General features: G+C 45.2%; 1 protein-coding gene and 1 long non-coding RNA gene across 2 annotated transcripts; one reads left to right on the forward strand and one right to left on the reverse strand.

Moving 5' to 3' along the window:
- Positions 1 to 748: 748 nt before the first annotated feature.
- On the reverse strand, positions 749 to 21069 carry sntb2 (syntrophin, beta 2). The gene is made up of 7 exons (XM_037450790.2): positions 20197 to 21069; positions 7750 to 7966; positions 6983 to 7193; positions 5415 to 5557; positions 4978 to 5165; positions 3557 to 3747; positions 749 to 3120 (listed from the first exon to the last, which is right to left on the reverse strand). The coding sequence occupies exons 1-7, from the start codon at positions 20924 to 20926 to the stop codon at positions 3028 to 3030; spliced, it is 1773 nt and encodes a 590-aa protein (XP_037306687.2). The 5' UTR covers positions 20927 to 21069; the 3' UTR covers positions 749 to 3027.
- On the forward strand, positions 20727 to 22761 carry LOC119195666 (uncharacterized). Its single transcript, XR_005114233.2, has 2 exons — positions 20727 to 20840; positions 21005 to 22761. It is a non-coding gene; the product is annotated as an uncharacterized LOC119195666 (long non-coding RNA).
- Positions 22762 to 22811: the final 50 nt, after the last annotated feature.

Genomic DNA, 22811 nt, shown 5'->3' on the forward strand with positions numbered 1-22811 from the left:
TCATACCATTTTTTTGTTCACATACTGTACGGACGCTTGGTATTATGAACATTTTTTTTAGATTACAATTTTGAATTAGAATTTCCACACTATATATACAGTATGTCCATTTCCTAAGACTTTACGAACACTGACTTTTTTACATCCTATAGAATGCATTTTAAATAATGGTTTGACCTTCTCTAACTGGCTTTTGAAAATGGAAAGAGAACTAGTTCTTGTTAGCTTTGAGTAGCCAGTGGACAGCACAGTCCTTGTGTAAATAACAGAGGTCATTTTAATGGAGTCAAAATGTGATGCATTCATGTAAAAAGCAACAGGAAGCTCTCAGTGTTTAAGCAGGAAGCTTAGGATGGATCTAGTTTTTCCATTTGGAAGTGTTAAAGGTTCCACTATTTTGAGGGCTTGGACTTGATATTATAGAAACTATTTCCAAAAAAAAACCTGGAATCCCTGTAATTCCCAGCTCCAACCATCTACAATGTTAACTCAGACTTCGGAATCTTTCCCACTTTATAACTATTGATCATACTTGAGCTGCATTTTAACATCCTACATACTGATTCAAATGTTTAACACCTATAAGACATCAGTTCTAACACAAACTGTACATAACTTTTGAAACCTATTTCCATTTCTTTGGAAAAATATTAACCACGAGAGCAGTTTTCTATCCAGATGATCGAAGGCAATCAGCCTTTCCACATTTTTTATTTGGTTACAGAGGACCAATGACGTGAAGTGAGAGAGGCATGAAGGGACGGCTGCTATAGCAGCATCCGTGGGGATGTTGGAGTAGTTCTACCATCATTAAAGAAAAAAAACAACACATGACTAGAATTTGTAAAAGTAAACAGAGTTTATATTATAAATCAACGGACACAAACCCCACACACTATCTGATTTGTAACAGTTTTATTGGTAGGTATGTACATTTGAGATTATTACATTGTATACGGTACCCTGAAAGGAAGACTAGCATAGTTTGCATATGACAGGTTGACGCGTCATCCCGTTCAATGATTGTGAGTGACGCAAGCTGCCACAGATATTACCTTTGGTTCAGAACCCCTTTGCTGAAGCATTGCTTTGCATAGACAGGACAGCCTCAGATCGTAAGGAGATGAAAAAGATGTCTCAAGGAGAAGCGGAGGAGAGGTTTACATTCACAGATTTAATGGGGTTCCATTGGTTAGTGCATCAAGCTCAAAAAGCGACAGCCTTGTAGACGGTGGACCAACTTAAGACAATCAGATCTGTGCAGTGGGTCGGATCGACATTGAATGAACAGAAGGAAGAAGCACACAGCGTGCACCTATTAGGGTACACTGTTCCGCTTTTTTTGAAGAAAAAGGCAAATTAAGTTGTTCAAACCCTGACAAGGACATCCGAGTCCGAAACAGAGGGAAGGTGGTTCAACTGGGGACTGTCCCGTATCTGTGGACAGAGGGGATGTCTCGTTCTCCTGGGTTTCACAGTCAGTGGACACAATGCACCATTGTGTCCAACAGAGGGCCTACTGACTGGAAAGGTTCCCGTAGCAACATAAACCGGCCGACTGATGGTTATGAAAAACCGTCAGTCACGCTGAACTCCATAATGAGACGTGTCTCAACATCTGGCACCGGTACAGAACAGAGGAGCTGAAGGAAGACGGTAACTAGGTCGCTGACTTCAAAGCTCAAACTTAAGAGATAACCAAATGGCTGTTTTGTTTGAATGGTATTTCATTTTGTCACAGTATTTCTAAGAGCACAAACCTTCTTCTGCTTGGGCTCCATAGTTTGACACACGACCTCACCCTAAGGCCCAGTCACCTTCATGTGACCTCTCTACGCCGTTAACGCTCGGGCTACAAGTGACAGATACAAATAGAAGTCAAACAGGCATCGGAGCGACCTCCAAAGTCTCCTCGGTTGGTTGAAAATGGGCAAATAGGGAAAAGATCGAGGTCATTCACATCTACCACAGAGAACCACTCCATTATGAAAACACCTATTACACGAAAGAGCCATCTCCGTGACAACGGAGACTGTGAGATGCAACTAAAAAGCTCAGAGAGGAAGCAGGTGGATTGAGTGAAGGTTATTTTCTCAGACTTTCATTGGCATTCTGAGACTTTAATGGGAAGTAGTAGCAAAATACCGTTGTGTAACAGATCACAGATCATTCGTACACAATGGGACTTTTGTCATGTGGTGTCTCCCTCTAAAACAAGCCCTGTTAACAGGAATGGTAACAAGACACCAGTTACCTCAAGCAAAGTGGAATCAACGACCATCATCCGACACAGAGATCAATGTCAGGAGGTCCTGCTATCGTCAGGTACACACTTCAAAAAAGAAACAGTAACATGAGTCACTGTTACCAAGTAACATGCTTTACACTGTAAGAGTAATACTATTGCTTGTAAGTCAGAAGCTTAAACTTCTCTTATGGTGCATCAAAAGGAGAAAAATGACACAAAGAGTTCCTTGGACTACATGTGAAAAGGCACAATCGGCTCTCCTGATTACGACAATAGTTAATGTGCTAAAAAGGTGAGTCTGTCAGCACACACACACACACACACACACACACACACACACACACACACACACACACACACACACACACACACACACACACACACACACACAGGAAGGCGGTTGTGGAATGATAGGCATGGTCTAAAAGTCCTTCCTTTGCTTGGATGTTAAAAACACTTTGCTCAAGGTGCACATGGCACAGATTCTTTAACATCATATCAGATAATCAACGCATCATTTCATGGAATGTTCGGCTATATTTAATACTCAATACTTTATGTGGAACCGTCTCTGGACACCTCATGACTCCCCCCACCCAAAAGGTCGAGGAGAAGTAGGAGGAGGAGGCACAATTAAGAGACAATCAACAGTTAGACTCGGCGGCTTCAGCTGGGAATGGAGAAGTTGAAATAAAAAATAAAAAAGGAAATTAGAAATCAATCCCCCCGACCCCTCCACCCCGGTATCAGCGCTGAGGGAGAGTCTTGGGTCGGTTGTTTCACGTCAGAAGGCCCATTCGGGTGAGCTTGGCTGACAGGAAGGAGTGGAGGACGAACACGACCGGCTTGGGCCCCGAGTGGAGGTCGAACACCTGGAGGACAGAGAAACACGCCCCCTTTACATCAGGTGCTCTGATCTACAGTGCTGATTAAAACCACTACGTGGCGTTTGATAGGACATCCAAGACCAAACTAATTGTGAAGTGTTGTGATGTGACATTATAGCCTGTTATCATTCGTAATGCGCTCTACTAAGGGGGCTGGGATTATTTTATAAGAGTTTATATGTCTGAGTACAAAAAGAGAGTGAAAAGAAAGAAGGGACGGTGGTGGGCCTAACAGCGGGGGCAGGAAGTAGTTCACCACTCCAAGCCATAGTCGTGTGATAGCAACACGGCCTAATCTCCTTTCCCTCTGATACTACATTCTACATTACCCACAATCCAACGTATCCTTAACAGGAGATTCACATATGTTATTCCAAAAATAAGTCAGGTGATATAACGACTGTGTGTTCCATTGTCTCACCATCTCTCCCTCGGGACCCCCGAAGTCCAGGTACAGGTTGCGTATCCCATCGTCGGCGGACATCCTGAGCTTCTCGTAGGGGTATCTGTAGAGCACAGCGCCCCCGGGGGGGTCCGCCGGCTCCCTGGTCACCGTGAAGCCCCTCTCGTAGTGCAGCGTGAGCCGGACGTCCTGCCGATTCAACGTGCAACCTGGAGGGGGGGAGGGGGGGAGAGCAGTGAGTTCTGTCATAGCCGGAGAACTGAGGGGGCTACGGTAGCCCGGGAGGGACCAACCACACTCAGCCTAACTGCAGGCCACTGCTGTTATAATGGTATGGACGTCTACGTGAGGCTAAGGTCACTCGGCTGCTTCGGCACTGTCCCTTTAAGTAGCTATGAAGTCATACCATGTGTTGACAATGTTTGACACCTATGTTTTGATTTCCACTGAATAATATCTGACTTAAACAAACCTAATCTACACGTCACTTGATCCCAAAGCACGTTTCAATGGGACTGTATCGTTACTCCCTTTGGAAGAAGGAGAGAGAACAAGGCAGCACTGCAGAGTGGAAACATTCCCCTCTGCTGGCTGCACAGCTGCACACAGCTGGCTTATGGGAAGCTTCCTGACATACACAATATCCTTTTACCCCGGGCTCATGTGGGGGCAAATAGCTTCTCTAGAAAACTAGCTTCCACTTAGCACTTTGCTGGCGCAGAGGTGTGAGTTAAAGAGGTGAAACCACATCCTCTGGTTAAAGGTCAGCTGACTCACACTCCAACACTCAAAGTCAACACTAAAAGCTGAATCCAGCAGGGCTCTGATATTAACCATGTTGGAATCAGCTCTGTGTATATTTATGCATCTATATATGGATTTAAAACATTGTTCAATGGTGGAATAAATACAATCTATGACATCAACAGTGATGATTGGTGGGTAATATGTCTGGTGAATGAATCGCTGTTTCATTACGTGACAAAACAATGTGAGTATTAAAAGTCCTTACTATTTATTCTTATTACTATCTAAATGTTACTGTGAAAACTGCGGTAGCTAAACCTGCAGCGTTACACCCTATTCTACAAACTGATCAGGTTTTGCATAAAAACTCTTAGACCAAATACTAAGACTCAGTACACCAGTCTGTCTCCCTCACTTATATATCATATACATCTACACTAATTACTGACAAGTTTCTTACATCCAGAGCTTCAGTCCTTCATCCGCTCTGCTCTGAAACAAATCACGATCCTATGCTCCACCTCTGAGCTCGTAGAGCCAATCAGCACAAAGGATCCAGAGAGAGAAAATACTTCAAACCTGTGCCACGACCCTACTTTGGAAGATAATATCAACCAGGGATTTTGCTAATGACTTTAAACTCTCACTAACAAGTAATCGACTATTACACACACACACACACACACACACACCAATGGAGACTTCTTTGATGAGCTCAGCGGCGGCGTGCGCCCCCTGCACGAGGGCCCGCGTCCACGTGGACAGATCCCACTGGGTCTCCACTCGGAAAATGTGGGACTCGATGCCGCGGCCGGTGCCCGTCCGAGTGACGAACACCATGTCCACACCCTGGGCCCGGGCACCGCGGGAATGGACCAGTCTACAAGGGAACACATGAGAGGACTGTTTGTTGCACATATGTTGGCAGTAGTCTGCTGAAACGGCTCCTTTAGATTGACAGCTAATGCATTTTAAACAACTATTAATCACTGTGCCATGAAGACATGATGAACCCATCATACGATTATGTCAACAGCGAAACGTTTGAAGCAAAAAGGTAAGTCTGTAAACTGGTAACGTGTCTCATTGTGAGACGTTTCCTGATTGACGAGCAGTCAGGTGTCCTCACCTGGTGGCCAGCAGCGGGTGTGTGAGCAGAGGGACGGACCAGGACTCTCTGCTCCACGGCACCGATTCAAAGAGCAGAATGTCCTTCTCCGTCAGCGCCATCACCACTGGCTTGTACTGCTGCCGACCGCCTTCCAGCTGCACCTGAACAACAGGGTGCAGACCAGATTGTCAGTACTCAATCTAGAAAGGACATTCTTTCCTATATAACTCAAGGCAGCAATATCTCCAGCTCCCCAACCACCAATCAACTAGCATTAAATAGTTCATTTTTTTTAATTATAGATGAGCCTGTCTATGCTAGAAAAGTAAGCAGGTGTGCTCATTATTGAACAGAGATGTAGAGGTACAGAGATGTAGTTTCACAGGCAGGTGAGGTACCAGCTGTACTCAGACGTATTATAAACTATGTGTTATATGTGTTCCAGGTACACTGATGGACGAGGTATGAACTACAATCAGGGAGAATATTCAGTGTGACACGGGACACAGGAGGTATTAACCATGAGGGACAGGTGTCGGCACTTAGCGTCATACAATGGGGTAGAGATATAGCAAAGTAGTTTGATGGGTTACAGGTATACTGATGAAGTTTAATGATCCAACTACAATGGGGTACAGGTGAGTTTGATTATTATTAAATAAAAACAAAAACTTCTTTCCCATATCAATTGGTGTTAATATCTACATCCATGTGAATATTTGGGCATTTTCAGAGGTGATGTTGTTAAATAGCTCATATCAGCGGGGCGCTGTGAGTCATGGCTGACTGAGTGCAGTGTTGTCAGAAGGGTTTGTGGGTGCAGCCGTGGTGGGTAGGTGGACTCTACAGGAAATGGTGCGATGCAGCGGAAGACGTCACCAGTGCATCCTGTTTGAGGCCGGTCAAGATAAACAAAGCCACACACTCATGCATTGGACCTGGCCTTGAAGGGACCCTTCATCAAAGTGAATAGATATATGTCCTCAGGATCAAAGTTTCACTGTTATAATGTAGAACCACGCCTTATTCAAGAAAACACAGTCTTCCTGTGCAGCACAGCAGAGATCTGTGTATGTGCAGTGATTTAGGAAAAAACATTGCTTCCTTCCTTTGAAAGCAACCTGTGTTTCCACTTTATTTCTGCACGACTTGAAAACGCCCCGAAGTCCACACAAGCACCAGAGCCTGTGCTGATAAAAGAATACGTACAGTGTCCTATTCACCGTAGCAAGAAGTTGACTGTGATATTCATAAATAACTTGATTTGAATTGAGCAGAGTTTCCTTGATTCGTGCTAAGCTAGGCTTGAAACCAATGAAAGTCTAGTTATGTAGTTGTTATATCAATGTTATTTATATGTTGGAGTGTTTTCCATTGGTGTTCATCTGGTTATCAGGCTGTAATTGAATGCTGCATATAATTCCATTATTTAAAGATCAGCTATAAACCCATGCAACTGGTTATCCCCTGTATAGATCATCTGCCAGTTGATTCCTGTATGTCACTGACATCAGCTGACAGGAAGTAAACACAGACCCCATCTGTCGCCCAGCAAAAACATTTTTCCATCCGATAAACTGAAATACCTGTTCGGCCAGCCAGCCGATGTGTTGGAGATGGGGGTGCGTGGGGGCCGGCGACGAGGCCCCCAGGTAGGCGTTGATGTGAGCCAGTGTGTGCGGCAGCAGGGCGGCTATGTTGGTGTGGACGGCGGTGAACCACGAGTTGGCGGTGGCGCCGTCTTTGCAGCGCAGAACCACCGTGTGCTGGCCGTCCGGGGAGTGCAGCTCCAAAAGTCTGAACGGGACACCGATGAAGTTTCAGAAAGCGAAATGTGGGACACGGTCCGACGGAAAGGAGAAACCACCACAATCCAAAGAGAGGACTATTGCGCTCCGAATTACTGAGAGGCATTAGAACCAATCTTTGGTTATTAAAAAAAAAAGCTTTTATTTTTCCCCTTTTTCTCATACAACCTTTAAAGGAAAGGAGCACTTTTACTATCAAATCTCAGTAGAATAATATCGAGGCCCCTCCTCTCTGCCGCGCCACTCGACCCAACTGGGTCCACTGATCCAATAATATCGGCACATTAATGGAGACAACTGAGTGTGTTAAATTGAGTTACTTTGTAATTCTACTTCTTCACTCACTCACACACACTAACACACACACACACTCGACAGCAGGCGAAGCAGCCGACATGACGAGCGAAAACCTGATTCGACATTTTGATAAAAATTGTTCCGATGATAGTTCTAACTAACCGACTACCTGTTTAATACCCACAAAACAATCAAACAATTCAAACTACACGCTCAGCTGCTCCTTAACAGCCTCTTTCCCGTCGTACCTGTTCTCCAGATCGGGCATGGTGAGGTTCCTGCAGATGAAGCACATCTTCAGGCTCATGACTTTCCTGTCCTTGGAGGAGGCGCCACAGTGTTTGGGCGACCCGGAGTCCTCGCTGCCACTGTAGCTAGGCGACTGGGCGCGGGCGCCGTCCCACGGCAGGTCAGCCACCAGGGACGGCTTCTTGAAGAGCGGAGAAACCTCGCGGATGTACTTGACTGTGGAGGAATACTATATATCAACAAATGGACACCTGATACTCAACACCACAAGGTCGTCAGAGTGGTTGAAATAAATACAATGGACAATCTCTGGGGAAATACCTGACCATAAATAAATAAACATGTATTTATCGGGTTGTTTGAAGTAGTGAAATATGCTTCACCTTGGTACATCGATGCTATATTTGATGTTTGATTATGATACCGGGTCTCTTATATAGTCTAATATGCTAAATCAGCAAGATCACAACTCTAGTTAGCATTAGCTTTTGGTCACAGCCAACATGAACAGAGGTAGCATTGCACAACACCATCATACATTTCATTCAGCCAATAACTTGTGTATATGTATCATTTTCATGGTGTGCTCAAATGTAATCTTGTAAACTGTAGGTTTTGGAGAGAAACATTAATAAATCCTAAAACATGGCATCAAATGCACAAAATGAAAGTTTACGTACAGTACAGGTGACGCTCTTCTAAATGGGCCGAATCAAGCAGAAACCTTTGCACAGATACATCTTACCCTACTACAATAAACATGGCAGGTTGCCGGAGTTTGTTCAAACAGCTGTTAAACATCCCCAGATCTCCAGTGGGATTGTGCCGAATAACACCAACCACTCAGGATACATGGTGCGCCTGGCCCTGAAAAACCGCCCATGAGGAAACACTGGGACGTTTAGTGGAAGTCTGTACCTAATCTGCTCTTAAATACACCATGGGGCCCCGTTTGGGGTGAGACTTCAAAACAGTCACAGAAAGCTTTGGCTCAATTGTGTCCACGTTCAGCGTGGGACGGAAAACAGAGCTTGAGTTAAAATCATACCTCATTATTCGGGTGGGAAGGACACTGGGGCCAATTACTTGGAATGTAAACAGTTTCTTCCAAAACGTCTTAAAAAGGACATAGCGGCTCACGGTGAGGAACCTCCTTGGAAGAACAGCTGTCGGCTCCAAATTGTAAATTTGGTCCAGAGGCCCTCATTTTGATCATCTGACCTCCCATGCACGTGTCCACTTCATCTGCACGTGTCCACTTGCCGTCACAGTCTGCGCATGTCACTCAGTATGCGAGAAACAAAAGATACTGTCTGTGTGTGCATTGGAGCGTCGGGTCGTTGTACAGCACCAGTCAAATGGTTGGATGCACTTTCTCCTTTAGTTGAAACTTTTCGTTATTAAAGGCGAGGTCACTCATGAAGCTCACCATGTTCTGTTTGGCCTGTGCAAGTGTGTACACGAGAGCTGCAGAAAGATAAACTCTCCAAAATGAGCTCAGCAACAGACTGAGCCAGAGAGAGAGAGAGAGAGAGAGAGAGCTTCACGATGCATGAGTCCCTGCATGCTTGTGTGTGTGTGTGTGTGTGTGTGTGTGTGTGTGTGTGCACATTATGCCGTGTATGACTCAAAGGGAAGGAGGAAGGGCTGGTAGTAACCAGCCAAGAAATCACAGGCCCATTCCAGCGGCCTCCGAGCCGCACCACCCACAGGGTCTGCAGACATAAGTGCTTCGGGGGAGAGGGAGAGCCTTCCCCGATGCCCAGGCTGTACAGAAGGGGATGGCGCTTTCAGCCTAATAATCAGATTTGCCACAGAGATGTGCGGCCGAGATTCTTTCCGTCCGCGTAGAGGACCCGGGGCTCTCTGTGGTCGTGCATGTTTACATCTTTAGTAGCTCACTGAGCCACACTGCTCTCTGTGCTTCTCAGTGATCTGCAGTGATCTGCAAAAGCAGTTGTGTAGCTTTACATTTCTTGGATCATTAATTGGTTCTTTCCATAAAATGTATGTCTGTAAAGCCATTCTTAATGCTCGGCAGTGGGTCCAATTCCCTTCGGTATAAAGCAAACTTTCATGTTTCCTTTTTAAAAGGCAGCGTTTGGCAGTGAGTGAGTGAAAAGGAAGCAGGAGAAGTTTTTAAATGATATTTTGTGATCAGGGCCAACGACGGGGCTGATCAGCAACGAGACGGCCCAGGTCTCCTGTGTTGGTAAACTACCAGAAGAACTGGGAGGAAGCGGAAATGACAGTTAGCTCCAGCCTCGGGGCGGGGCTTAGTTTTGGCAAGCGAGCGCCACTCTTCTCTACAGTCGAACAACCAAGTGAAATAACTTCCTGCAAACATTGGAAGTGAGAATTGGCAGTACTATATGAAATTAAATGCAGACTCTGCCATTACATTGCCCACCCCCCCCCAAAATGACCCTGCCTTAAAAAAGTCTAAAATGAATGCATGGCATGGCAGTTTTACCCAGACACACGCGCAACTATGCCTGCGTATGTGCGCTTGCACCAGCGTACAGACGACTACCCCCCCCCCCCACCCCTCCCCAAACTCAATTTGAGAAAGAGGCCAAAATCTGCTCACTATTTGTGTATTTACTCACATGTATTAAAATATCGCAAAAACTCTCCCAGCACATGTCTGGTAGGTCTGAGTTGGGCAGAACACACACCTACACTGCAGCTATGTATTTAATGTCAGTCCTCCCTGATCAGACATATGTGAGGGAAATCGGTAACAGCTGGGAGCTGTGTGTGCATACGTGTTAATGTTCTACAGATCCACCCTTTAATCAGTATCCCAGAGAAAGAGGAAATGGGAACAATTCACTTGGCATCACAGGCGGGGAGTTTCACAATAATGGTGGTTCTCTGTAAAGGGGAACATGGAGGCACATCATTACCATTATTAGGAGTTTTTTCTTGCCACTGGATTTGAAAAGCACTTCCAGCTGATTGTGACCCTCAACAACCTAAAACAACAGTGAGAGAAGCTGATAGCAATGATGCAACGAGACTTGTTTCAATTCAAATACCACAAAAACCAGCAGGAGAGTTGTTAGCATTAGCTGTTAGCAGCCGGTGGGCAGCACGGCCCTGCTTGGCCTAAGGCTGAAGTTTGATGGGGGTCACACTGAGTTACATAGAGACACGTTCAAGTATATTTCGGTAAAATATAAATTGGAATTGGCAAAGGAACATAAAAAGTTCTAGTGTTCAAATCTTGTGGAATTTTGTGGAGTTTTTAAAAAGGAGATTTGGTCCCAAAAAAAAGAGGAATGAAAAGAAATCAGGACCTATTAAAAAATTTTAAGTTTAGATATCAGAATTGGCATCGGTAATGAAAACAAAAAGGTATTGGAAAATCTAAAAATATGACGAGTAATGACAACTTTGTCCATTATTTTTCTCCACATACTCTCTGTTTGGCTAAATGAAAGCGCTATGGACGGTCACAGCCTTCGATGCCAGCACAGAAATTAGACAGTTGGTTGTGAGATGTGGGCTCTGAACAGCAGAGATGCTCCACACACCAAGCTTCATCCATTATGCCTTTTCACCACCGGCTACGGCTGCTTCCAGTTCCATCACAGCGCTGCAGAGCCACCGGTTTTATTCCATTTTGAATAAAGAGTCCTCTCCACTCGCACGCCATGTCTGTTTGTCTCTCTCTACTTTGGTGGAGTAAAATGAACTAATTCGTGCTGGCAGTTCCACTTTTGCTTCTAATTAGGTCTGCACACAGAGGACTCCCAGCTTATCACATGTATGAGAAAGAGAGGTTCCCCAGACATGCCAAACAACCACCCATGAGGCCAGCTCAGCAGCCTCCTCTCTGTCTCCATTATGCAACCACACGGAGCAGGTGTGGGAGCAAAACACTCCACCACAGAACAACATCATATTGTAACCTTAAATGTATCATTTTGATGGTACATTCCATATTTCATTTTACATTTATTTTGCGTGCAATTAAGACAGGAGTTTAGCCTCCAGCAGCCATGATACCTTCACAGGAGGAGTGTACAGTCTGACTCGACATATTTGGTTTTGTGCGCACACACACAAAGACACACTTAATCATCTCATGGTATGGCCGGAATTACAAAATAATAGCTTGCAGAGCGGCGAGTGAGGCAGTCAGACCCCAAACTTGGTATTTTCCCCCCAAAACTGCCCAGAAATTCCTGTGGTTTGGCCTGCTGCTCTCTCTCTGGTTTATTGCAGTCTGACTGTCTCTCTCGAGCTGTCCCCCTCTCCCTCCCGTCCCTACTCCCTGTCTCCCTCCCGTCCCTACTCCCTGTCCCCCTCTCCCTCCCGTCCCTACTCCCTGTCCCCCTCTCCCTCCCCTTCCTACTCCCTGTCCCCCTCTCCCTCCCGTCCCTACTCCCTGTCCCCCTCTCCCTCCCCTTCCTACTCCCTGTCCCCCTCTCCCTCCCGTCCCTACTATCTGTCCCCCTATCCCTCCTCTTCCTACTCCCTGTCCCCCTCTCCCTCCCGTCCCTACTATCTGTCCCCCTATCCCTCCCGTCCCTACTCCCTGTCCCCCTCTCCCTCCCGTCCCTACTCCCTGTCCCCCTCTCCCTCCCGTCCCTACTATCTGTCCCCCTATCCCTCCTCTTCCTACTCCCTGTCCCCCTCTCCCTCCCGTCTCTACTCCCTGTCCCCCTCTCCCTCCCGTCCCTACTCCCTGTCCCCCATCCTTTCCCTTCCCTCTCATACGGTTTGACCTGTCTTTTGCTTCCTAAACCTATCCGCTCCAGTTCTCTCTTTACCTCCTCCCTCAAAGTCCCTTTGTGCCAGAAAGCTAATGAGACCAATATGTCAGAATGTGTGTGAGTGTGTGTGTGTGATCCTCCTCTTCACATGTGCAGACACATTTACTGCTCAACTCTCTTGTTCAAACCATTTAATACTTGAGCTTTCTAGTTAGTTACAAAGTTAAATTTGATAGTACTGAAACAAAAAAAAGACATTCAAGATGGCGGGTCCATTTCCCAATGCAAAAGCAGAGATGTTATAACATTCGTGATGCCAGTGTCCCAGTGAGACAACATGAATGATACCAGGACTCTCAAGGGACCAGTGTCAACATTTAGAAGTCATTGGCATATGGCCTAAGCCCCGTCCCTCTCTGATCTGGCTACGTTGCCTTGGTGCCCATTCGGTCACCAACGGCACTCCCTGGATACGGAAAATGATTTGAGGGGGAAGAACTACAATGTGTTGGAGTGTAAATGTGCAGACGCAGCATAAATACACACACAATGATTCAGAAACCTTCTAGAAGCACTTCCTGTTTCCATTTGTCAAAGTCAATATACTTTTGGTTAGATACTAGAAATAAAGTCTGTGGTTGACACAAACTTGAGAGATTTTAACGTTTTGTTCTACAAAAATACGTATACATTTTAGGGCCTTTCTTTGTAAAGTGGCTTAAAAGGACCAATAATCGCTTCACGGATTTAAAACGGTAAAGCTTAAATAATTATTAAATAAGTGTGTTTTTATTCAAATACGTTTGACAATAAACAACCACTTGGTTTAACATACGTCATTATACAGTAGCAGTCACACTGTCCCAAAAGAAACAATGATCTGGTTTCACAGGGTAATACGAGCACCTCACTGTCAACCGATTTTATTGAAAAGATTTGTTGAAGAAATTATCTAATTTTCTCACTGTGTGAGATCTTAGAAAGACAAAACATTGAATGATTGATACAGGCCAAATCTATATAACTTTTTACCACTGAAAATATACTAGAGCTGCAACTAACGATTATTTTAATAATCGATTCATCTGTCGATTATTTGTTCGATTAATCGATGAATCGGATAAAAAAATAAAAAATTTAAAAACATTAATTTCCAACCCTTTATTGAAAAATAGAACTGACTGTGCACTTTCTAAATATGTTTTGCACTAACAGATTGCTCCTTGAACATCCCTAAGTAAGCAAATAAAATGGACTAACACAAAAAACACACATCGCATGATATATACTTTACAGCTGCCAAATTAAATAGATTAGGCACAAAAAATATTTAGATTAGATTTTTCCAACATGTTTCGGTTTAAGGTGCTGAATCATCGCCGTGGTGCTCCCGTGCCAGGCTTTTGCATATCTTACAATCAGACTCCCGAATTTCAAAGCCCCTCCCGAAAATCTCCCGGACCGACCTTTCTCTCGACTTCCACCCGGACAACAATATTGCTGCACCACTCGTCACTGGGCGCGCCGTTTTAGACCGAACAATAATAAAGGTTACACCTTGAAGTCAAGCGCGGCGATTAGAACGGAAAAAGATGAGACTGGCGCTGCCAGCACCCAACCCCCCCCCCCCCCCGTGAAATATCCCCATACCTGGGAGGATTTAGGTCGCACTGGTTTCTCTTCGTCCGCATGTTTCAGAACAGTATTACGGGTCTCTCCGATGGTCTTTCCTCTACCTCAGCGCTGTTCTTTATTTATTTTTCTTAACAACACTCTGCTGGGCGGAGCAGAGCTGGGCTGTTTTTCTTCTCTGTTCTGCTGCGCGAGCGCTCAACTTTTTTTAATACTCAAACATAATAGTCGCGCGACACAACGAATCGATAATGAAATTCGTTGCCAACGCTTTTAATAATCGATTTTAATCGGTTTCATCGATTCGTTGTTGCAGCCCTAAAATATACGGAAAAAAGTGGTGTGCAAACATAGGGCTGCACGGTATACCGGTTCAAACGGTATGAATTCGTCGCACCCCGTTCATACCGGTGTTATAGCAACTGAAGTAGCTCTTCGGCAGGCGGCAGATTTTATTTCTTCATCGTGAAGCACCCGGCGGTCGGAGCTAGTTGTCTTACGTGTGTTGAGATTGAGTCATAGTTATAACTTTAAAACAACAATGAATAACCCACAACAAACTCTTTAACAGGGTAAAACACCACAACACAACAGCTTGTGACACGTAAACATTTTGTAACACTAGAAATTGTACATTTATAAAAATGACACTGCCAAACTGCATGCTGGGTAAAACTTACAACAAGAAGTAACTCTGTTGCTACATGAAAACATGGAAAAGAGCGACAGGAGGAACAACGAGAGACCAGAGATGCACCAACACAACTTGTACCCAAGAGAGGAGCCGTGTCTGTTTGGAGGGTTTTTGGTTTTGGTAAATTCGAATAAGTTACTTTAGATCAGAAAACGGTTAATTGAAAAGTCTGTTGAGCCGCTGGTGGCAACACTAGCAGCAAAAAAAAGTTAACATGCTAACACGCTAACACGCCGGCCAGTTGGGAGCAAGATGGCCAGCGTGCTCGTTTTCGGGGTCAATGAATTAATGTGTTTACCGTGATATGGATTTTTGGTCATACCGTGCAGCCCTATGCTAACATACCCCAAGCATGTAGTGCATGGACAATGCAAAGCATGTTGATTCTACAGATGGGATAAATAGCCACATGTAAACTGGATTAGCAAGAAATTCTGATCATTACTGTCATCTCACTGTCGAGAGAGAACAGGATTCAGCGTAAGAAGTCGGCCCCTTTTATTTGGATTAAAGCTGCTCAGTGGTGAACAAAATCACAGGGCTATGAGTGCACTTCTGGGAGATAGGACTTATTGCATCACATGGTGGACCTAGAAATTGTAATTGCATCCTTTGGCCACTACAAATATTAGGAGACATGTTTATGAGAACGTGAGCTTACGGGACATAGCCAACTTTCCCAAAATGCATTTCAGCTTTTATGAATAAAAGAATGAACCGCTGGATGAAGCACAACTGAAGTGTTTTAAGGTAAAACCAAGGATGTCCCATATATGTATATATAATGTACTGTAGAAAAATACTTGATACTGGAAAACAATAATGTTGAGAGTTCATGTTGATTTGATTTGTGATAAATAATTTAAATTCAGCTGTATCCGGTCACAATAGTCATGTGGTGCAGAGAAGATTTACTACCAACATCTCAAAAGCTAATTGTTTTGGTTCGGCAAAAAACTAATACAAACTAGTGTGTGTCTGTCTCATTCCAGGAGTCCATTTAAAGTCCTCTGGTTGGACACCAGCGACATATCTGCCGATGGACATCACAGGCACTGCGTCTTATGGGAACTGACAGGCCCAGTGCGGGCTGAGCGGACTCACGGCCCCACGGCCCCCGTCCCGCTGAGCGGCCGGTCGCCTGGTGTTGGCCTCGCTACAGAAGAAAAAAAGACGCCTTCCTCGCCAGGGCTGTCCTCGTTTTCCTCAATAGCCCCTGTGTCTGCTCTGTGCTGTCCTAGTCCTCAAATTACCCGCACTAAAGGGCTCCTTCCTCTGCCGCCGGGATTAACCAATGAGACACAAGCTGACAACTAATCATCTGCACATATGGGATATTATGTCAGTCAGCTGGCGTGGGTGGGTGGGGGGGGGGGGGATTAACCCGTGTGTCAGGCCGGGATGGGTCATGTGTTAATGGGGCCGAAAAACTCATATTCAATGATTCTTATGGCCAACAAACATCCATTCAAGGGGTGAAACCATGATAGTTTTAGCAAATCCCTCAAAATCAACATTTTAAAGGGTCATAATACGATTTTTTATACATAGTCATCACTAACAGATAACTATATCCATACAATGTAGAGCTCCATCGCGACAATGAAAGAAAAGTTGGTCACACGCCATCATCCTCATTTCCTTTTGTTCGATCAACAACGGAGCAGTTCTCGTATGATTCAGTTCCCATATTTTAATAACAGATGATGTCTGAACTTCTCTAATTGTTTTACTCTCTTTAATGGTTAATGCTAAATGGACTGCACTTGTCTGTCTTTTGTAGTCTTCGGACCATTCAGAGCACTCTAACACTTCATGTCTTCATTCAACCATTCACACCCTGATGACAGGAGCTACCACACAGTGACGCCTGCCCAACAGTGACTAGCATTCACAAACACAGGAGCAACGCTGAGGTTAAGTGCCTTGCCCGAGGACACATGGACACAGAGGTTAGAAGGGCCTGGGATGGAAGCGCCAACCCTCTGATTGGAGGACGACCCACAGTCACCCACACTCACTAAGCTCAATTTATTCACTGTTTATTCTTGACTTAACTTAACTTACTGTGTATTACATCTCATTTAGTGTGTAACACACTTTGAATGGCATCTGACTGTTTGAAAGGTGCTACATTAATCAAACCTGAATAGATGATTCAAGGATTTAGCTCTTTATGGATGTTCCATATCAATGAGTCAATCTAGTGTAGGGCTGCAACAACGAATCGATGAAATCGATTAGAATCGATTATTAAAAGCGTTGGCAACGAATTTCATTATCGATTCGTTGTGTCGCGCGACTATTATCTTTGAGTATTAAAAGAAAGTTGCGCGCACCGCGCAGAGCTGAGAAAAAAAAAGTTGAGCGCTCGCGCAGCAGAACATCTGAGAGACCCGTACTACTGTTCTGAAACATGCGGAGGAAGAGAAGCCAATGCGACCTAAATATTTCACACTGAAATGGGGGGTGCGGGTCCTAGCGGGCAACGGGGGGGGGGGGGGGGGGGGGTGCTGCGGTTTTCTTTGCAGCGCCAGTAGTTTTACGTTCTAATCGCCGCGCTCGACTTCAAGGTGTAACCTTTATTATTGTTCGGTCTGAAACAGCGCGCCCAGTGACGGGTGGTGCAGCAATATTGATGTCCGGGTGGAAATCAGGAGAAAGGTCGGTCCGGGATATTTTCGGGAGGCGCTTTGAAATTCGGGAGGGTTGACATGTCTGATTGTAAGATATGCAAAAGCGACATGGCCTGGCACGGGAGCACCACGGCAATGATTCATGATTTTGTGCCTAATATATTTAATTTGGCGGCTGTAAAGTATACATTATGCGATGTGTGTATGTTTTTTGTGTTAGTCCATTTTATTTGCTTACTTAGGGATGTTCAAGGAGCAATCTGTTAGTGCAAAACATATTTAGAAAGTGCACAGTCAGTTCTATTTTTCAATAAAGGGTTGGAAATTAATGTTTTTACATTTTTTATTTTTTTATCCGATTCATCGATTAATCGAACAAATAATCGACAGATGAATTGATTATTAAAATAATCGTTGTTGCAGCTCTAATCTAGTGGATACAAAAGAATAAGATAGAAACAAGCTAAAGGAGATGAAGGACTGGAATGGAGCCGTGTGCCTGTGAGCTGTGACTGAGACTAACCACAGATGAGAGAAGACCAGTGAGCACATTTACCGTTGGTATTTATCTTCAGCGGCGTGTTTGTATTTGGCCCAGATCTAGATGGACAACCTTTTCTGATGAAATGATTGGGTGCATCCATCCCCTTCTCACTTTGTGTTTCTCTCCCTTCATGCAAGAGCCAGCAGAAAGAAATCCCTGAAAGTGAGTTGCAAGCCGCCGCTGTTGACCTTTGCCCTAAATATGCACATGCGAGTGGAGGTCAGGAATGTGGGGCACCTAAGCTAATTGTGAGAACATCTGGGGGGCAGGGGGGTATGTGTCGTGTGCGTGGCATGGCGTTCTGGGAATCTCCAGCCCCGTTCTGTTGTGGCTGCGGGAGACCGGAGGGGAGCGACTGGGGGAAAGAGCTGGTCCCAAAACCCCCTTGAGCTGGCCTCTGGTCTCAAACTGACAAACAGTGACAGAGAGCTGACACATTCTTCCCCCCGCGAGGCCCCCGTCCTCCCGTCTGCAGACGGTAGCGTTCGGTACCGATGTCGGTTGCGAGAGGCTAAATATCACCTCGACTGCAATCGATGATGTTAATGATGAATGAAAATAGCTGCACATCTGCAGCAACACAAAAACAAGACAATACTATATTTCGGGGCCTTTGTGGTTGGGTGACTTTTTTCACCCCACACAGAGCCTCTGGGCACAGAGGACGGCCGGCGTAAGGATTGTGTGACGTGAGTTTATTTCAGGAGCGATTTGTTCCTGCTCGTCAGTATTCACCTGGCGTTCCTTTCCGAACCATTAAACGCTGCTGTTCCTGGCCCACTGCCTCCATCTACAGCGCCTACAGGTCAAGTCAGAAGTTTGGACACACTTTCTCATTGAATGAGAAAATGTGTCCAAACGTTTATGTGCTGTATTCATTCATTCAACATGCATGTCCTTTTATCTCTGTTTTGGTCTCCACCAAGTCCTGGGAGAAACATCTGGCTCTTTAGCTGGTGGATGCTGAGCGTTCTACCCCGGCTGGCTGCCTTCATGTCACACAACATCACCTTCTGATCCAACGCACGGCTGCTCGGATCAATCTGAGGCAGGTTTGGATCAGGTTGGTGCGCCAAACCATATTGTGACCAGTTTACAAACGGCTACACGGCAAGAAAATCCGTTTGTAGACCAGCAAATACAGGAGTAACTTTCCCAATGTTATGATTTGTCTTGTTGGCTCCACCATTGTCACCTGATCAACTCTGTGACAAGTAATCCCTGCAGTTCAATAGCTATTTATTAGAAATATGTTCACAACCATATCAGAGTTTATCTTTCAAAAACCGGACTCAAGGTCATTAAATGGATCATTTAAAAACGGTTTCATTGTATTCCATTTTGCAGTTGCATTTGACAAAACAAGTGAGAGAAATAAAATACGTTGTTATTTTTACTAATTCTAGTTTGAAATGATCTAAATGCAGAGAGGACACTGCATCTATTAAGTGGTGGGATTATTCATAATCCTTCCACAGTAATGCACTGGTTGTCTGTTCTGTTCAGTGTTGGTGAAACATGTGGATTTCCCCTCAGCCCATGAGCATGATGTCCCTCTCTGCGTCTCTCATGGACATTATCAGTGTCTCACAGAAACCGATCTCATCTGTGCCTGTTTACAGAGACCTCTTATCCCCAGAAACCCGCCGCCGCTCACACACACCGAGGACAATGTGTCTAACCACAACTGTGGTCATCGTCCTGTTTGCACTAATCAAAGACGTTCAATTGTGTTGATTTGATTTCAGCAGCGCTCCTCCTCCTCTGGTCTCCGACCAGCCAGGGGCCCCTTGATTAATGGCAGTATGGGCCCTGAAGGTGTTGTAGTAATGGCTGTTTTGTGTGTTGAGAGGTATGTCGGGTGATGTACACCCTCTTAGTCTCATTCAAAACCAATAGTGTGGTGCTGGTGAATACAATATCCCGTTACTCTATTAATATAGTCCCTGCAGCTCTTCTTGTATTAAAGATACTAACAAAGAACACGTATGTTTAAATTTTATTAAAATAATTCAAATGTATTGTTAAAGTTTGAGTCAGAATTATTTCAGTTTCAGGGTTCCGGTTAGACTCCCGCAGATATGTGTGTGTATATATATATATCTGTATAGTGTAAACTATAGTGTATAAACAACTATTACAAAAGTACCTATGATGAACCGCGAGGCTTTCCTCTCGGCCATGGCGAGTCCTCGCCGTGGCGTGGGCTCACTTACCCTCCAGCGTTACTTCTTTCCCCGCCTTCTTAAGCGCCTGGACCGCCAGGTCGTGCGTCGCCTCCCGCAGGTCGTTCCCGTTCACCGACAGGATCGCGTCGCCCACCCGAAGAGCCCGGCTCTGGTCGGCGGCGAGCCCCGGGAAGATCTTGGAGATGAGGATCGGCATCCGGTTCTCGCGCCCACCTTTGATGCTGATCCCGAGCCCTCCGGACTCCTGTTTCACCACTCGGACTTTCCGCACAGCCTCCGAGGAGCCGTCCAGGCTGACCGGAACGTCGCCCTGCCTCGAGCCGAAGCTGGACCCGGGACTACCGTAGCTGGATCCGGGGCTTCCAAATTCAGAGTTCGTGCAGTTATTCGGGTACTTCCCGGGGCTGTTAGGACCGTAGTTGCCGTCGTTTTGAGACCGACTGACACCCCCGCGCCCCGGGCTGCCACTGCGCCCCCTGCCCCCTTGGTTCTGGGTCTGGAGTTGATCTGGACCCGAGTACGGACCACGACCGGGGTTCCCTGGACTCGTTCCCGGCTCGTTTCCGTTCGACATGCCATTTCGCAGGCCCGCCGAGGAGTTGTTGTAGTCCCATTGATTTCCCCCCGGTCCCGTCGCCTCCGCCTCGGCCGTTAAAGTCAGCCTTTCTCGGGTGAGTTCGGCGGCCACTCGGATCCAGCGGTCGCGCAGCAGAAGGTCCAGTTGGCCGTTTTTGTCCGCTCGGGTCCAAACTGCCATTCCTACCGCGTAAGCCCACTCCGAGGCGGGCCGCGCTCACACTGAAGTCATCATCAACTTTTTCCTCTTTTTTTTCAGAGTGCGCACAAGCAGCGACTAGGCTGCACTGGCCCGCATCGACACACCCACTCCCGCTGTGGCTGCAGGAGGAGCGCGAGGAAAACACGGAGTACTCCCCCCCCCCCCCCCAAAAAAAGAAAAGAGGAAGGAGAAAAGAACAACCGGCTGTGGTGGGACAGCCTGAGACGGCTTGTTGTCGAGTTCAAGCCCTAAAGCTGTCCGACTTCCATGAGAGAAAGCTAGAACGAAACCACTCAATGTCCGGTAAAATCTGTCAAAATAAAATATATCAACACAATAGTTTTTTTTCAAATGTTGAAAGCCACAAACACACATATACAACGTAGTCAAACACCTACAAGCATAATTAGGATGTTTTATTCTACTAGTCTGACATAATACATGGAAGTTTAATAGTCCAATCCAAGCAATTCATTTTTTTTTTACAGTTCACGCTTTTATTCTGAAGGATTAATCTTGCGGCTTCCCGTTTCAGTTTATTTCATTAGTTCTGTCTTGGTGCAGCGTGTGTTGCTGAAGCGTGAAATCCGAGGCGAGTGACAGAAGGAGACAGCCAATAGAAACTTCGACATGAGAATTATTTATTCATGATGAAAGGGGCGGGACTCTTTGCACATTATGGATCTACTGACTGTGGACATCATTGATACGGGGGACATAGCCTACTCAAGTTCACTCATCTTGTTGCCTCCATTAATGGATACAGCTGCCCACTATGAATGTAGTATTCATACTCTGGAGGATATAATAACCGAAATAGAGAGAAAATAGAACTGCGCCTTTTTCTTTGTCATTCTGCATCAACTTTACACATTTGTCTTTTCCTTGTGTCAAAACTATAATATGTTGCTGGGGATGAATAAGCCATTTACTCACCTCTACATGGTTTATGATGATTGTACATTAACAGGAAACGTTCCTGCATTCAAAAGCATTTCTCTATTCAGAGTAGCTGGATGTCGCCTTAGTCACAAAGTGTTACTTAGCTAAGATGAGTAAAATAACATAATGAGATGTGTGGGTGTCTGTCCTCACATGGTTCAGGGTGGCTGCTCATGGCTGCATGCTCAATAACCTTTTAGTTACAGTTCCTAACCCTTTTTCAGAACACCTTTTATTAACTCGACTGCCTGTCACTCACTACTCTGATGCGCTAGGTGGACTTGTGATAAGAGCACCAACAATAGGATTGTGGGGAACTTCTATTGACAGGTTATCGTATTGTATTATTCATGCAAGGACTTATCACTTATCATGACATTATTTAAAAATGTATTTCTCAACTAAATGTTGATAAAGATAAAAGTGATGCCAGTATGTTTTAGTTCCATACTGATCTGAATTGCACAGATTTTCTTCTCTGACAATCTTGACATGATTTTGTCCCATGCGTAATCGACTGCATTCAGACGCAGTTCACTTTTAAGGTTTTGGTTTTTGGACATTTGTCGCGTTAAACAATAGCCATGTAATCATTCCTTCAGTATTTCAGTCACATCTGGCGGGAATGTGCTGTCTACTGAGGGCACCGTTCCAAGGATTCTCAATAGCACCACAAACTACAGCCTCCAAAATGAGCATAAAGTATCAAAAGCTTGTTAAGACAGCACACGTATTGTAGTAATCAACACAACTTACCCGAGTAATTGTTCCTCACAGAATATGTCATCTTCCCATTTTTGTTTAGAGCGTTAATTAAAAATGGCGTTGTACTCATGAAATGCTTTTCTTGTCTCCTCCAACCAGGCAAGTTGGACTTTGTATTGCTGTGATTTTTTGTGAATTTGTCATCATTAGATAATGA

This window comes from Pungitius pungitius, chromosome 6 (assembly GCF_949316345.1).
Source record: "Pungitius pungitius chromosome 6, fPunPun2.1, whole genome shotgun sequence".
Classification (NCBI taxonomy): domain Eukaryota; kingdom Metazoa; phylum Chordata; class Actinopteri; order Perciformes; family Gasterosteidae; genus Pungitius; species Pungitius pungitius.